The sequence below is a fragment of the Chionomys nivalis genome, chromosome 25, assembly GCF_950005125.1.
Source record: "Chionomys nivalis chromosome 25, mChiNiv1.1, whole genome shotgun sequence".
NCBI lineage: Eukaryota > Metazoa > Chordata > Mammalia > Rodentia > Cricetidae > Chionomys > Chionomys nivalis.
This window is the reverse complement of record NC_080110.1, coordinates 20,994,018-21,012,410: the sequence shown is the minus strand read 5'-3', so window position 1 is coordinate 21,012,410 and position 18,393 is coordinate 20,994,018. Positions and strand designations below refer to the sequence as shown.

At 37.0% G+C, this 18,393-nt stretch overlaps 1 protein-coding gene across 5 annotated transcripts in view; it reads left to right on the top strand.

Moving 5' to 3' along the window:
- Positions 1-18,393, top strand: part of Nav3 (neuron navigator 3) — a 686,168-nt gene that overhangs the window by 482,005 nt on the left and 185,770 nt on the right. For all 5 annotated transcript variants that reach the window (XM_057757535.1, XM_057757536.1, XM_057757534.1 and 2 more), the window contains exons 5-6: positions 13,312-13,384; positions 13,817-14,000. In XM_057757535.1, coding sequence (XP_057613518.1) covers positions 13,312-13,384; positions 13,817-14,000 — 257 coding nt within the window. The remainder of the gene's footprint in view (positions 1-13,311; positions 13,385-13,816; positions 14,001-18,393) is intronic.

Genomic DNA, 18,393 nt, shown 5'->3' with positions numbered 1-18,393 from the left:
TTCTTTCATTTAGCTGTGTGCATTGAATATCCCTTCACATCATTACCTGATCTGATAACTCATTCCATCTTAGTGCTGAATATCATTTTACTGTGTCTGTGTTTGTACTATGCAGTGTTCATCCTTAGCTCCTTGAAGGTAATCCAGTTGACTTCCAAGTCTCGGGAAGTCTGTATGAAGTTGCTAACATTGTCTTTGGGCAGATGTTTATATGGACATGTTTTCCTATGTAAATTGCTTAGTTAATATCTGAGATCACTATTGTAGATTGTACAATTTAAGTAATTTTGTATAGTTCTGTGGGACAGTGACACTACCTACAAGGGCCTCAGCAGTGTTTATATCCCTATTTGAAATGGAAGTTCAGTTCTACCCATCTGGTGAGCTTGATTTGTTCTACATTTTGGATACAGTAGTTAGGTATGTAGTATCAGCTTATTTAGTTTTAACATGGCTCTCTGGTGACGTAGGGTCATAACCATCTTTTCATAAGCTATTTGCTGTCAGAATGTCTTCCGTAGTGATGCATTCTTTTCAGAACTTTGGTTCCATCTTCTTTTTTTTTTTTTTTTTTTTTTTGGTTTTTCGAGACAGGGTTTCTCTGTGGTTTTGGAGCCTGTCCTGGAACTAGCTCTGTAGACCAGGCTGGTCTCGAACTCACAGAGATCCGCCTGCCTCTGTCTCCCAAGTGCTGGGATTAAAGGCGTGCGCCACCACCGCCCGGCTGGTTCCATCTTCTTATCAGATTGTTTTCCCTATTTTTGAGGTTTAAGGGATCTTTGTGCATTTTATTTTAACAAACTTTATTATAAAAAACCTTACAAATACACAAAAATTTAATAGACCCAAACACTATACAACTTAATGAACTTCATTGTGGTAAGAATTGGCATTTGATGTGGAAGCCGGAAGCTTTACATTAAATTTTTTGCTTTTACTATTGGATATATTTTCTATACTTACCCACTATCAAAATAAAAAATAACAAATCCAAATTAGAATTGGAACTATGAAAACAATTATGTCCTCTCTCATAACTCATGTGTACTTTATAAATAACATACATCTGAAATGTATATAAATAATGTATATGTCCAGTGTATGCATTTTATTCATATTTATGTATCCCATGTATATTTTAGATAACAGACATCTCTGGGAAATAGTTCCATACACTTATTGTTCCTTTATTATTTTACCATTTTCTTTTTCAGACAAGAAGTTTGAAATCTAGTTTCTCATTTCTTTCACAGACCTTACATTTCACGATGCATTAAAAAAGTCTTGCCACATCCGAGATGGCCCAGATTTTTTCCCTGTGCCCTCACAGTTTTACTTTTGGTGGTGTACATCTAAATTTATTGTTCACTGTTAAATTAATTTTCTAGAAAGTATGTAAAACCTCCATTTAGGTTGGATGTTTTGCATGTGGTATCCAGTTATTTCAGCATCTACTTTTTGACAATACTTCCGTTGATTTTTTTTGCCAAGTTTAGTTGTTTCTACTTTTGTGCCTCTTTTTTTTCTGTAGGCTCTCTGTTCTGTCCACTGTGGTCTCTCTATTCTTTTTTTATTACCACACTGCCTTGATACTGTAGTTCTGTCGTAAGCATTGACATCAGGGATTATGAGTACCCAATTTTATTCTTTTCATTTTGTGGTGTTCTATCAGCTACTCTGTGTCTTTTACCTCTTTGTACATTGGAATCATTTCTTCATTGTTTACAAAATTATTTCCTGAGGTTTGATTGAGATTGTTCTCTCTCTCTCTCTCTCTCTCTCTCTCTCTCTCTCTCTCTCTCTCTCTCTCTCTCTCTCTCCCTCTCGCCCCCCTCTCATTTTCCTCTCATTTTCATATCTCTTTTTTCCTCTGCTGCTCCCAAACTTGTGACATAAATAAGAATTCTTTTCTAAGACCACATGTGCTTCTTCCATTTGTGACAGGAATATAAATGCCCATGTATTTGGAGAAGGGTGTGGTCATAAGACAGAAATACTGTTTGTAGATTTTTATGGTTAAATTACTCATTAGTTTTGTGACTTCATGAGAAAACACACAGGCTCCTTTTTGGTTTTGTTTCTTAGGACCAACTGGAAAGGAAGACCTTATTTAAAATCCTGAACTCCTGAGGTCAATGAACACTGCTGCAGCTTAAGAATGCTGTGATGCTTCATCCTGCCCATTAGAATGGGCAGAGTCATGATGACTCACTGTCATTTGTATCTGAAAACAACTGTTAACATTTGACACTTACTATTATCTACCAAGTTGGTTAAAGAAAAGTTGAAGTGATTTTGAGCAAAAGAAAACTTTTGTGAACTTTCAATATCTGCGTCTATATTTTTCAACATATAGACTCATGCACGTAGGATGTGCACACTTGTATCACAGAAATATGTATTTAGGAAAAGTTTATTTTTACATATGAACAGTGTATATATATGTATTTATATATACAATTACATATAAACAGAAATTAATTCCTCTCTATTTTTATATGGGTATATGTTTATATTCATAGAGAAAGATACATAGATATGCACAAACACCTAGTTCCTACTATACAGCTAATCTCCTCATTTTTAACCCTCACGTAAGATTTTGAAAAAGGAAATCAAAATATATTCATTCCCATTTCATATATTAGGAATCTGAGACTTAGATAGTAAACATAGCTCAGTTTCTAATAAGGTGTACATTGCAATGCCCAAATGAAGACTAGATTTATTTGACTGTAAAATATTTATACACTTCACCATGGTGTCTCTTAAGCAAAGCATTTTACTTATTTAACTGTGAAACAGCCAAAAATCTAAATCCTGAAAAAACAAGGAAAAAATATATAAAAGAGACAAATGTAATTCTCTTGAAATTTTCCTGTCTTGCCCTACAAGTTTGGGAGCAGGAAGCATGGGAGTTTTACATCTCAGTGACATTGGCACCTAATTGAACTTTTTGTTCTCTCTCTCTCTGAAGAATTGTTTTTTTTTTTTCTAATAAAATATAATCACAACTTCAGAAGATGAGACTTGGAGAGGCGATGCCCACTTTGGCACAGATTGCCCTGGTTTGCACAAGGTGCGATTTCTATTGATTTCCTCTGCAGAGAACTGAATTACCTTTGGGAACTGTTGTACCTAATCATCACCAATCCAGTGAATTAAAAGCATTGAAATTTTGTCCCAGACCTTGAGGCCAGAACCGAAGTAGTTATCACCAGGTCAGAATCAAAATGTCATTTGATCTATCTTTCTTTACATTGGCAGAGCAGAATTCCATTCTGTGTCATTTTTGGCTTTTGGTGCCTGCTTAAATGCCATGGATTGTGGTCACATCAGTGATCCCATGCTTTGGTCTCTGTACATGGACAAAGGTGTTAGGTACTTAAGAAATAATTTGTAGGTATTTAAACCTTGTAAACTTAAAAAATATGTGGGGCAAGTAGAGGTCACACATTATTCTATCTTAAAGTACTACACCTACCAGACATCTATTAGACAACTCGTTTATGCTTGACTCTGTGTCTTAACCATGTGCCAATGGTGTAGACACTTAGCCAGGGGAAGAAGTAGTTCAATGTCTACATTACATTTGTCAGAACAGTGTAAGAGAAATAGCAGCTTCACTGCAGGTTTCTGTGTTTGTGTTTCAATTTGGCTGTATAATGTATTAAATATTTTTTTAATGTATTAAATATTTACACACACAATACAAGGCAGTCTCACTAAGTTATTTTGTAGATGGGTAAAGCAAGGTTAATCATATCAAACATTATGAGGAAGATTTTTTGAAAGGTTTCTATTTTATTTTATAAATAGCTAGGTGCTTAAAATTCTTTTCAACTTTCTCCTTCTGCTAGCTCTGAGAAGTCTGGAGTGAAGAAAGTTGAGAAGTAGCATCTAGCCTACCCCTCTTGCTTCCATACTTAGCATGCAATATAAGATGTGTAGACTGTCTCCTTTTCCATCCAGCATGCTGTGAACCTAGAGTATTAGGGTTATGCTGTAAAATAGAAATGCATTAAAATCATCGTTTAAAGAATTCATCATAGGTAATATTGATTTGTGAAGATTTTCTTACCATTTATCAGTAAAACTATGTAAAACAGAGACCTCAGTCCTTTAACTAAAACTTACCATTCAACCAAGCTTTAAAAGCAGCCATCACCCTCATTAGGGTTTGGAGGGTATTCTTCTTTAACCCGCGTTTGTTTTTGTATCCTCTTTTCCTGCCTCCAAATTGCTCTGGAGTTTATGATTCCTGATCTCTGATCTCATTTGCCCAGTTTATCCTCTTTCGTAGATTCTCCAAACATATTCTAAGTCTCTCAATCTTCTTAGGTGCTGTGGTCCACAGCATTATACAGTGAAAGTAAAGCTGGCAAAACTCTAGGCCAGTGGAGGAAACCAATTTGCAAAGCTTCAGGAATATCTGTTTTTTGAATAGTTGCTGTCATTTCTGTAAAATCCTTGTGTAGCCATAGTGCTCGCCTTTTCCATAGTGGGATTCATCCCAAAAAACCTCATAAGTCTATTTTTATTTATCAATTATTGGGTATATGTAGACAGAATTTTCTGTCCCATCCAGTCCCACAGTCATTCAGTCCCAAATAAATGCACAGAGGCTAATATTAGTTATAAACTGTTTGACCTATTGCTCAGGCTTATTACCAACTACCTCTTATAATCTAAATTCACCCATAATTCTTGTCTACATTTAGCCATGTGACTTGGTACCTTTTCTCAATAAGGCGTTCTCATCTTGTTTCCTCTGCATCTGGCTGGTGACTCACTCTCTGCCTCTTCTAGTCCCAAAATTCTCTCAGTCTGGTTACCCCATCTATACTTTCTGCCAGGCTACTGACAAATCAGTGTTTTATTAAACTAATACAAGTGACAAATCTTTACAGTGAGCATCCCCCCCCCATTTTTTACCTTTTTGAAACAATAACTCAAAATCTAATCTTCTTGATTTAACTTTTTTTTCCTGACCATTATCCATAGGAACTTGTAAGCAGCACTATAAACAAAGATAAACATCCATAATCCAGTTTTTGGGACTATGGCCATAATTTTCGAGGCTACTTCCTGTTGATTGGGGACACTGATAATCTTATGAGGACCCAAAGAAAATTTAGGATTATGGAGTATTCTATGAGACTTGATCATCTCAGCCAGCAACCTTGAAGATGCTCGGAACGTAGAACTCAGAAGAAACTACAACAGAGGTGCTCTGAGATGTTGAATAATCTAGACCATCCATTCCCATTGGAGATTTTACAGGTCATCTTCCCTGATTAAACCTTATTTTTCCTAACCAAGAATGAATTCACAGCCTCTCATTTCCTGTAGAAACAAAAGCAACACCTCTCCTCCAAAGTGACATGTCTTTTGACTTAAATTTTGAAGTTAAAGGATTTTTTAAAAAAAAATATATAGGTTAGATTAATCCAGCAGCATTTATAATTAAATGTCCTTTAGCAGCTATTGCTCCTTCCTCAGTAGTCAAATAATTCAAAGACAATGTAATAACAGTATCCAGATTTTCTCTGTATTTTTCATCTTTACGTGGCATTTTAAAAACTCTTTCTTTTATTTTTAATTTTTGTTTTTTTGAGACAGGATTTCTCTCTGTATCTTTGGCTGTCCTGGATCTTACTATGTAGACCAGGCTGGCCTAAAACTCACAGAGATCCTCCTGCCTCTGCCTCCTAAGTTCAGGGATTAAAGTCATGTTCCACCACATCCACCTACTCTATTTCTTTTTTTAAGGTACAAGTGGGAGCCCTGTTTATTGCCACAACTCTATGGAGTTTCTAGGTCCATGCCACCACCAAGAAGCATGCCACCAGCTATTCATAAATACTATTTAACTGTTTGATGGCAGAACTTCTTAAAAGAACTGCAAGATTTTTAAAACTAATACTAAGTCAGGAAGCCTCTCCTAAAGGAGCCCAGCCTGTGATTGCTTAACAGAACCCACCTAGGAAAATGCAGCTACCATGAATCCATGCTTGACTCTGCTCTTTTGTGTCTAGAATTCCTTCCCAAGCTCTCTCAGGTTTTATGTGAATATAGTTGCCGAACATTGTGCGCCATTTGTAGCTGGCGGTTGGTTTCTCTCCCCACACCAATTCCCAAAGGCATAACTCCCTCATGTACTTTCTACTGGATGACTGTTCATTTAGCTGTATAATCTTGACATATAGAACACATATAGGTGCCTTTACTTCTCGAAAAGGCCGTAGAGAAAGGAAATTCTTTTCATGGTGGGGTGGGGCTGGTGTGGGGGCTGTCAGGGGGAACAAAGCCACTGCTTGACCTGGAGGCTGGAATTGCTAGATTCTGGATTTTACCTTACCACTTTTCCCTTGTTATCTGGCCACCTCAGATGTTATCTCTAGGACTAAGAAATTCCCTTTAATTCAGCGTTTGAGTAAATGCTAAATGCGGATCAAGCACCATCAGGTTTCCTTCCACAGCTTATGCTGGTGGCAGTGGTTACCACAAAGCTGCGTTCCCAGCAACTGTGGAAGAAAGCGCTCGGAGAGTGCACAGCCCTGCTGTGGTCTTCTTCTTCTTCTTCTTCTTTTTTTTTCTATTTACCAGTCACAGACTTCTAGCTTAACTAACCACGCAGATGTAGTTAACACACAAACTCCCTTCTCCCCGTCTTAGAAATCACAGCCCCTTCCTCTCTTTACCCTTTTCAGATATGCCCAGGTGTTTCACAGCCACGCCCCCTCTGAGACCTAAATAAGCTAATACATACCTACTTTGTCGGTCTTATTTGATTTATTGACTCTGCTATCCTGGCTATTGCCCAAGAATTACTAATTGTGTCTGTGTGGGTATATAAACTGGAAGCCTTGTGGGATCAAAAAGAAAAAAAAAATCGAGAGAGAATATCAAGAGAACATTGGTGAGAATGTTGGAAGAATAAATGGAACAGGATGAGGCAGACATACATGTACCCTCAGTCCCCTTCTATTAAGTCTTCACTTACTGTAGCCTTCCTTCTGGATTCTGAGAGGCTTAGGGGGCTGACACCCCAATAGACCCTGATACTTAGGATTTTCACACTGGCGAACAGTTTAGGAGCTGTAGAGAAAGACACCAGAGAGACTGAGTATTCTGGATCTCTGGCTATTCTGGAGTTGAGTTCTAAAACCTCAGGTGTTTCCTGTCTGTGTCTCGCTCAGCCTTCACTTGGTTCATGGGTTCACCTCACACCACAGGCTCCTCCATTTGCTAATCCTCCCTGGCCTGCTTGGAGATCAAGCAGGCTTCTTTCACCTGCAGAGGTGAAAACTGTAGGCTGTTTCTATAAATACATCAGTTCAGTTCGTGGTCCAGTACTTTTTTCCTTATAATGGGCTATAAAATTGGCCACTTTAGAAGAGGATGCCTTTGTAGCAATTCTAGACAGGTTTCAGACTTTATTGTTTCTTGGTCCTTTGGACATCTGACTGAAAATCGACTTCTGGTTTGACTTTAGGAGTCTGTCTCTCAAAGCATAACATTAAGTCATTGTTTTACAGTTTAATTATTTCTCATTTATAAAAATATGTTTTTGTTTTTCAAACCGTGAATCAAGAAGAGATTGAAGAGAGGAGGGAGCACAAGAGCAGTGAATGGTAAATGAAGGTGAAAATCAGAACGCTCACTATATGGGTACCAAATTGTCCAACAACCAACAATAAAAGTTTAAAAAGGCTTTTTCAGAACTCGAGATTAACTCTATGAATAGGAGGTCTGCTTGAAGGCTGTGATCCAAAATCTGGCTCCTAAATAATATCAGGGTTGGCTCAGTGGAGCTGTGCTAGTTGTAATAAAGGTGCACGAAGGTGAAGTTCTGGCCAAGAGAATAGAACCTCTGACCTGATTGGGGTTTATGGTAAGCTATGCTAAAGAGATAGGGAAAATAATGAGTTCTTTGTTGGGGTACTGTACTCTTCCCCCCAGAATTCCTGCCTTCATACAGAATGGTGTACGGGGCCACAGCCAGGGGTCTTCAAAGTCTGCCTGCTTCTCTGAAGTACACAGAAAAGCCCCACTTTCGTTTTATTATTTCTGTGTCTGCCATAGAAAATATTTTCCTACTATTTAGGTCTTTCTTAGTCTTTCTCTAAGGACTCTTCTGAACATGTGTCTGCTTCTCTGCCATGTACAACCTCAGAGAGCAGTGATAGCCCCTTCTTTCTTCCATTTACTCCCTGGGCATCTTCTAACATTTACAGTTTGCCTGTCCCAGGGTATTTTTCCTTTTAAACTCCAATAATGACTTGTTGAGTTCTAAAAAAAAAAAAAATTTTAGACAATTACTAAAGTAATGAACAAAACCAGTCATTATATAATCTTTATCTAATGCAAAATATTTTACTATATTCACTATATTTTACTTTATATGAATTTATATTCAGTTGAATCTTTTGGCTGAAATCTAATTGTTTAAATATATTATAATGCAATTTGGATGACAGTGAGGCATCTCATTTTGATTTTGGTAGAAATGATATATATATTATTTAAATTACATAATTATTTGGCTAATTTGTATAGTCAGGAGTTCATCATGGGAAACAGAAGCATAGCACTTGCCTATAAGCCTAGCACTTGGTAAACTGAGGCAGGAGGATCAGGATTTCAGTCCAGTCTGGGGTAGAAAGCTTGGTCTTATCTCAAAGTAAAGATAAATTAATAATAAAAACAAAAAATAATGACAACAACAGCAACAATAATAATGATAATAAAATCCTAGCACAGAAGACTGTCTCTCCATAGAAGGCTAAAGTAAGACTGGCCCGACTTCTTCACAATAGGCATCTACTTGAGTCAGGCAGGAAATGACTTCAGCTCTGTCATCCCTGCAGCTTAGACTGTGCGTCTTTGTTTCTTCCTGTTGCGTGGTATTTGAGTCAAAGGGCAGACTGGACCCTTTCCGGGCCAGGTGAAGATCACCTCTTGAGTGTGTCACTGCAGAGAGAGAGGTGCTGTTAAGCTCTCTTTAACAACCCATGCGCAGTTCTCTGTGTGGTAGCTCTGGTTGACAAGCCCTGTTCTGCCCTCTGCTGCTTGTCTAGTTTTACCAAAACCTGAATTATCTCTCAACTCTAAATGACACTCTGTGGAGGCGTCTGCAGATCTGTACTGGAAATTGATGGCTCCATTCTCTCTAGCAGTGCCCCATGTTGTTTTTATATCTCTTTTGGAATTTATTATACGGTGTCTTGTATTGTAGTGATGAATCTTACTGTCTCAGCAGCTATTTTCTAAGCTCACAAAACCAAAGACCTTGTAATTCATTTTTATATCCCTTCACCATCCCACAGAGCCCTTAATATAGTGAAGACTTGCAGCATGAACCAGTCACATGGTGTTAATTCCCGCACCATGGCTAACATTAAAACATAGACGCCAAGGATACTATCTATCTCGTTCAGTCATTTAATGTCTCAAAGTCATTAAATATTCTTAACTATGAAAGGAACCTGTGAGGACACAAAGTCTGTTGATACTGTAAAAGATTCCTCCAAGTTCATTTCTTAAAGCAGGTTAGACCAGTTTTGCTGTAATAGAGAAGGTGTTATAATAATCATGGAGCCACGTACATGATTTCACTGTAAAGGTGATTCTGTTTGAAGTCGAGTTTTTCAATGCTCAAATCAATAAATGGAGCTGTTTGTAATATAGATGTTGTGTTTATATCTAGAACACATTAACCCGTAATTAAAATAATCAAAGCTATAAATACATTTTTTACTATTTTGAGTTTCTTATAAATGAGAAAAGATGGCTTGATTTCTCCCTTTCTTCATTTGAAATTCAGTTTGTAATTTAGCAGTTAGACATGTCCGTGTTTAATAAGTACTTAAGAATCAACTTAAATGTATAACTACAAGTCAATAAGTTAGTGATGTTTTGCAAATTGAATCTATTTTTATGGGACTATATGAAATTATTGGAAATTGGTCAGTGTTCTTTAAAACATTTTAGGACAGTGTCTCTTTCTTAGGTATGGAGATAAGAATTGAATGAATAAATGAATGATCCAGTTTTTATAATATACCTAAATGGCAGTGCTCCAATATGATATAAAATTATACAGATAGAAGTATATACAATTCATAATATGAACCTTCAAACTAGAGAAATGGATTGGTGGTTAATAGAGCTTGCTGGTTTTTTAAAGATTATATATATATATACATATTATATATATATATACATATTATATATATATATATATATATATTTGAGGGCTCCATTGGCTTTATGCCTCTATATCAGATACTATTATAGATGGTTGTAAACCATCATTTGGTTGCTGGGAATTGAACTCAGGACCTCTGGAAAAGGGCTGGAGAGATGGTCCAGCGGTTAAGAGCACTGCCCACTCTTCCAAAGGTCCTGAGTTCAATTTCCAGCAATCACATGGTGGCTCACAGCCATCTGTAATGAAATCTGGTACCCTCTTGAGGAAGAGACCTGGTCATTCATCCTCATCAACTTAGACCATGAAACCGATATATAGACAAGTTCAACAGAACCGCCATATACGGGCTGCCCATATATGCTTCAGCATTGCCAGGGAGTGAATTTCATTTTCTTTTTTAATTCCTCTGGAAGAGCAGCCAGTGCTCGTAACCTCTGAGCCATCTCTCCAGCCCTGAGCTTATTGCTCTTATACCAGATCTAAGATCAATTTCTAATACCCATGTTAGGTGCTTCACAACCATCTGTAAATATACTTTAGCAGGATTGATGTCCTCTTCTGGCCTCTGCAGATTTCTGCACCTGTGCATACACACACACACACACACAAAAAAAAAAAACATGTAAGTCAGAAAGTATATTTTAATTACGACCTACAGTAAGGTTATAGTTTAAGTGCTTGTAATATCATTAAATGTTTAGAAAGGACCAAAAGCTTAAATGTTCAGTTTATCTGTTATTTATGTCAAAAGCTTCTACTTCCAGCATCCCGGTATGTTTAGGCTATCTCAATCTAATGTTCGCAGTCATTATAGTTTTTGCTTCTATTGTTTTTCTTCGCTGGTATTTAACTCATATCCTTTGTGTGTTATATAGTGTGTTCTTGATATTTTGTTTCATTTGTGTATCTCTATGATAGATAGGTATATCTGCTGCTTTGCGTGGAAAAAACAGGCTAGATTTAGATTAAGAGTTCCAATCTGATAGATTGTCCCAATCAATAAACTTTATGATTCATTTTTTTTCCTAGAGCCCAGGACAGGGAATAGGTGTGATTTTTATAACATGTAGACTTAAATTAAAATACCACTGGTTCACTGTTGCTATTTTTTAGTTTTATCTAGTTCATTCATAAATATGAAGATAGATGTGATATATCTGTGATATATCGCCTTATTTTCTCCTTTGTTTTTTAAGCATTGTTGTGTACCCATTGCATTCAAAATACTACGCTAGGGGCTATAGAGATGGCTCAGGATTAGAACCCCACATTTCCAGAGAACTAGACTTCATTACCCAGCATCCCTGTTAGGTGGCTACCAGCTGCATGCATCTCTCTAGCTTCAGCGGAGTCTGATGCCTCTGGCTTCTGTGGGCACCTTACTCTCACACAGCTAGATACCCGCATACCTACAGTGAAAAATAAAACATTAAAAAAGCAAGACACACACATAACCTTGCTAACAACAACCAAATAAAGGAGAGTGCATGCTTATGAAACTTCAGAAAGTATGGCTTGATGCCTTTAGTTACACTAAAGGGAGCAGAAGATCTAATGTCCTGTTCTCTCGCCTCCTTATTGTCCTGAGATAGTCTGTCTGGAGATGGATCTAGGCCAACATATGGCAAGTCATGGTGATCCCCCTGTTTCCAGCTTTGCCGAAACTGAGCTCTGTGACTCTAGCTGTTATGTCCAAATTCAGCTTCTTCCTGGAGCCCTGAAGATTTGAACCTAGTTTTCATGTGTACATGGAAAGTGGTTTTACCCACTGATCCATCTCCCTAGTCCTTTGTTTCTTATTTCATTATTTTCCAATAGCAAAGCAGCATGGGAAAAGATCCGATGTAAGTTTCAACATCATACCCTTCCTGGAGACTCAGATATTGATGGTGGAATGAAATATATTAGGTTACACTTTGGTCAGTTTGTTTCAGCTCTATTAATTTAACAATAAAATACTTTAAATAATACTTTCTTACCAGCATAATTTTTTTTCTCAAAGAAAATGTATATGCCTTGGCTTTATTTGTGAGCCAAAAAAAAAAAAATAGCTCATTGAATGCTATGGCTTAGATTTCATTTTCCACAAGATTATATTCCAGAAGGAATATAACCTTCTCATTTGGATAGATGGATTATTGAATATATTGTTATTTTTCAGAGGCATTACTGTCTTCCTGTGATGCTGAGCTTAGAGGGCATTGGCAGAAGTTTATGGGTCTTTCTGTATGACTTTTGATGAGAAGTAAATAAGACAGAAATTAATCCCTTACTAGTTATTAACTTTAACTGTTTTCTATAATTTATCGTGCACCACTCTTAGAGTATTAAAAAAATCACAAAAAAAAAAAAAAATCACAATCAATTGGAAGCCTCTAGCTTTAAACAGTCCTCTAGGTAACTTAACTGTGTAATTCCATGATCAACATTGAGAGTAGTCTTTTGCCTGGTGGATTCAGTACCTCTCCTCCATTTCAAATGGTTGCAAGTTGATTGTCATACTAAAATGATCACTTAAAAGCCATGTACGTTGCCCTTTTAAAATTTGAAAGATCATATTTGCATTTAATCATGGGCTTCCTCAACTGTCAAAATGCAAAGACAACTTTGAAAATGAAGTTTTTTTTCTGGTGTAGAGTTAAAAATAAGCCTCATTTATTTCATATAAAAACTCTCCTTTTTATTCAGCTTCTGGGAACTTAAGAAATATTAGTGACTGAATTCAATATCCCACATCCTAATATTTTCATAATTGCAGGGCTACAATCTCATCTCATATGGATGTTTTCATTGAGGCTTATTTGTAAAACACAGATCTAGTTTTGTGCTACGTAGGTGGGTTGCTATGATGCAGGAATGCCATTCTTGGTTGTGCCTTTATCAATTGTGTGCACACACCAAAGTGCACAATGGGAGCTTTATGGTCACTCTGTATTCGGCCGAGATCACTCTCGTAAACCTCTGGTAACTCTCCCTAGAATGAAATGAATGTAAAGTATTAATTCTCCCCCCCCCCCACCAAGTTTCGTTCTTGCTCATGCACTTACCGAAGAGTAATCCTCTAAGTGGCCTTTCCACTGCTTTTCATGTTGCAGATTGAAAATGTTGAGGCTTGCCTTAGCTTTCTAGCAGCTCGCGGAGTCAATGTCCAAGGCCTGTCGGCTGAAGGTAAGGAACTGTACTGTTTTCACAAATGGCCTCGGTGGGTGTTTGAGCAGTTTCATTCCTCCATAGACGAGCCTATGTAGGCTATTATGCTTTGGGGAGAGAAGTTGTGTGCAAAATAAAATCGTTACCCCAAGGCAGTGAGCACATCCTCTTTCAAGAGTAAGGAAAACCACAACCCATAGAGCATCTTTGTTTAGTTAGGTTTGTTCCTTCTGTTCCCCCTCCCCCGAGCCCCGTGATATCGCAAGTCACTTTGTAATGTTGGCAGAATTGAGAAGTTCATAATCAATTGAAATTGCGGGTTAGAGAGCAACTTGTGTTTTTATCCTCATAGATCTGGTCTAAGCGGATTACCTCTAGACTTGGAGTCATATAGGAAAAATCAATTCGATTTATTTGACCCTGTTTTACATTTTTTTCCATTTGATACAGAAATAAGAAATGGAAACTTAAAAGCCATTCTAGGACTGTTTTTCAGTTTGTCTCGCTACAAGCAGCAACAGCACCATCAACAGCAGTATTACCAGTCCCTGGTGGAGCTTCAGCAGCGAGTGACTGACACTGCTCCTCAGTCGGAACCCAATCAGGTCAAAACCCAGCAAGATATGCAGTCTAGGTAAGGATGGGGGGAGGGGATATATTTCAAACGAGTTTGTTCAGACGCAGTTTGACTCTCTAAATTATTGTGAGTTTAAATTATCTTTGTGTGCTTTCATTTTTGTGTGACCCAGGTATGTGATTTGTGCAAAAAAAAAAAAAACAAAAAAAAAAAACCCTTCTCTCTGGATCTGACAAAAAAGGTCTATCATATTTTTAGGATGCACACTTTTGTTTATTTTCTAATGGTGACTTTTCTATATCTTACCATGCAAGATGTCCCTGGTGGAAGAAAAGTGGTATGGTTTCTTCCTCCAGTCAAATACTTTAGTGCATATCATGTGTCTTTTGAATCCTGGTAATGAGGATGGTTACCTTTTATTGATAGCTTGTATTGATTATATCTTTCAAAACTCAAGGATTATTATTCATAGTACTTTTTCACATTCTTTTTAAGATTAGGTGTTGTGTATATATCTGTATATATGTGCACGTGTGTGTTTGTGTAGCTTGAATTTTGGTCCTTGCAGGTGCAGCCTATGTGTTCAGTGGTGCCGAAGAAGCAAGTGAAATCTGTAAGGCTACCCCACCGGAGGGCAGGAAATGCCCTCTTTCTAGAAAGCCTGGGTCAAAGTTTAGAATTATTCAACTGGCTGAATTTACATCAGGATTCTTTAGCATAGGCTTGGAGGGAGAGTCCAGTGGTTCAGATCTTGTATGTAACTGGACCAAGTTCAGTTCCCAGCACCCACATCGGGCAGCTCACACCAGTTCCAGGGATCCAATGACCTTTGGCCTCTGCAGGCACCTGCATGCCTGTAGTTCACATAAAGTCACCTGAGCACAAACAAACAAAAGTAAATAAAGCTTAAAATTCAGGGAAAAAGAACATCTAGGGTGATATTCTTCACTTAAAGTCCACTGATCATGGACTTGAATTGCTGCCCCCTAATAAGATTCATGCAGCATGCAGGTCAGTGTATCATGGGCTAACTAGAACTATAGACCGCCTTGTTTGGAACATCAGAAAATGACAAGTACAGTTTCAGCCAATAATTTTCATGTCAACCCCTAGCTTTGTTCCTGAAGAAAGATGAGCTATATGGAATAATTTGTTCTGGTGCATAAATAGGAATAATATTTTGTTAAAGAAAGAAAGCATAAAAATATACATTACCTTTCTTAAAAATATATGAATATATGAAACACCCATACGTATTTGTTTTTTTCCTATCTTTGAAATCTAAAGTACTCAACTTAAACTTACCTTGATTTTTTTGTGTGTGTTTACCGCTCAGTATTTGACAGAAAATAATTTAAAATATCAAAACAATTTTCAAAAACTATTCCCTACCTATTGTCACTTGTTTGACTCCAGAATTTCCAGCCAGCTTTGCTACTGACCTATGCATGCAAATTCTCGTTCTTTGTAAAGCGCTTTGATTAACAGCTGATTTGTAAATGATGAAAGAACATAGGTTTACCAAGATGCCATGCGTTTCCTCATTCATAGAATGATGAGGATGCCTTTCATTATCTTGAATTCAGTTATATGGATAGTCTTCTGCTTTTTTTTTTTTTTTTTTTTGTTTTTTCGAGACAGGGTTTCTCTGTGGTTTTGGAGCCTGTCCTGGAACTAGCTCTGTAGACCAGGCTGGTCTCGAACTCACAGAGATCCCCCTGCCTCTGCCTCCCGAGTGCTGGGATTAAAGGCGTGCGCCACCATCGCCCGGCTAGGCTTCTGTTTATTAAGCACACCTTGTCTTTCTGTGATTTCTAGTGAAAGTTTTGAATTTCAGTAGAGGGAACAGGAAGACAAACTAAGCAAAATCAAACATAACATCATAAGGTAATTTCCTGGATGATCTTCAGAGGAAGGAATAGGGGAGAGGAAATCTTTTTATTACTAGTTTGTTTGCATACAGTTGGCAAGGAGACGTCGGTTCTTACTACCGACAGCAGAGGTACTTCCTAGAGACTGATTTAAGCAATTTGAGTGGACAAGAGGCACGAATAGTAGTGGAAGAGTAATCTAAATGAAGTGATTTTGTACAAAGAGAACCGATTTTGGAAGTGACAAAGTGTCATTTGTTAGATTTTCCCTCTCTCTGTTCTTATGTCTATGCTACAGTATTTCTTGCCCAGAATTCCTTGATATTATTTCCTTTTTGGAATAAATGTCTCTTTTCTTCTGCTTCTCAGTGGATATGCATGGATGCTTTGTAATTACAAGTTATTTTTAAATATAAAATGACTCCACTCATACCATTTGGGGAAGACGTAGATTATTTTTTGTGGCAGGGGTTTAATAACAGTATTCTTCTTTCTGTACTTTTCTTTTAAGACTGGATACATCTTTAATTTTTATTGTACAAAATTGGATTTAATTAGTTTTTTATTAAAACTTGATTGTAAATACTTGAATCAAAAAAGTCATACACCAAAATTAACCTGACCCAAGTCTAACATCTCAGTGAACTGTGCAGTTATAACGGGCATTCTAAAGCTATATATTCATAGTTTTTTAATTGATACTTAATTTAATAAATTTTTAGTGCACCTGCTTTGGTAAGTGTAGCATTGATGGCCCTGATACAGTGGGGTTCAGTGTCACCTTGTAAACAGTTTCCTACACATTTTGAAAAATGTAATATAATGCCTCAGTCATCAATACTTACTTCTATTCATACAAGCCCACTGTTTATAATTATAATTTATGTGAACTTATTATAGCAGTGTTCCTTAAGTATTTTTCAAAAATCCATAGTAGTAACATACAAAAAAGCAGTATAATATCTTTCTGTTAAAATCAAGACAATCAATACAGAAAAAAACTACTGTCACATATTGCTGGAGGCATGAGCCTTAAGTATGATTTATGATACCTTTGTATTGATTTCAGAGTTCTTCCTCAGTGTATGGTTTAAATGAAAATTTAATCTATTCTGAATAGTTAGCAATAATTCTTTTTCTTTGTAGACTAATAAAAATTTCACAGGCCACCTTTTTGCAGCTCAGTGAGAGAGTGGTTTTTGCTCTTTTTAAAATAATCATAATTGTATAGGTCTCCACATTATACATTAAGAATTTTGTCTTCTTTGCCATTTTGAAAATAATTCATGTGTTTTCATAATTTAAACAGCTCTTACTTAGGCATACACCTAAAGATTTCATCATTAAAAGCTCACCTCTAGAATTACAGATGAGATTGCAATCCAAGTCACTCTTTCCAAACTATGAAATTTATGTAGCTTCTCTATTAGTCATTTTTCTCTTGTTATAATAGCAAACCTTAGAAAAACAACTTAAGGAGAGAAGAGGTTAGTTTGGATCCCAATTTGAGACAAATTCCAGCATAGCAGGGAAGTCATGCAGCTTGAGGCAGCTACTCACATAGTATCCAAAACCATGAATGAGAGAGTGATGCTTCCCAGTGCTCAGTACATTATCTCCTTTTGACAGAGCTCAGCATCCCTGCATAGGTGTTTGTCCCACTCACAGTTAAGGTGGGACTTTCTACATAAATTAACCCAAACAAGATGACTACTTACAGGCATGCACTGAGGCTAAATAAGCCTTCAGAGATGTACTTGGAAGACCTGTCACCCCTATGACTCCAGTTGCTTTTGCCAGGTGACACCTAGCATCCCTACAAAGCATCTTTTTGGTTCAGTCTCCTTACTTGCTCAAGAAAATAAATGATATGTCAAAAGATTGTATAAGAAGTTATATGTATATGTACATAACAGAGAACCTGCCTGGCTTGTCCTTCTTCCCTGTTATTAATCTTACAAATGGTCCTCCATATTGGAAGCTTGGTCTACATGATGAGCAAATCGCAGTTGCTTAGGCTCATGTTTCTCTATAGTGTGGATTTACTAGAACTCTTGATGATTCTTTGGCCATCCTTTAAATGCTGCAGTCTTCCCATTCCTGCCCAACATTGGTCTTCAAATTACTTCTCTTCTGTCCAAATTCTAATCACCTTCTAACTTAAAATTTATTTGTCTATATTCCTTGTTCATTATCTCTAATTTCCCCCCTATTTTTGTTACTACTAGAATGCAAGCATTATCAGAGAACATTATACTCAGTATGTTCTTCATAATAAATTTTAAAGAAGCATAACAACAACTTTATATTACTTCTTTTTCCAGTTTAGTTAGGGAAATGTTATATTTACACCTCTAAAAGGACCAAAAGACAATTATCATGGGTTCATGATAATAAATGAAACTTTCACAGTTGATATCAAAGAACTTGAAAAAAGAAAAGTTGTTGACTACACTGGGAATTCAGAGGGAAGTCGGGAATAAGTGGTTAAAGATGTAGGGTACAGATGGGCAGGAGTAATAATTTTTAATGCTTTATAGCTCACAGGGTAACTGGTTTGCAAATGATTGAATAGTTCA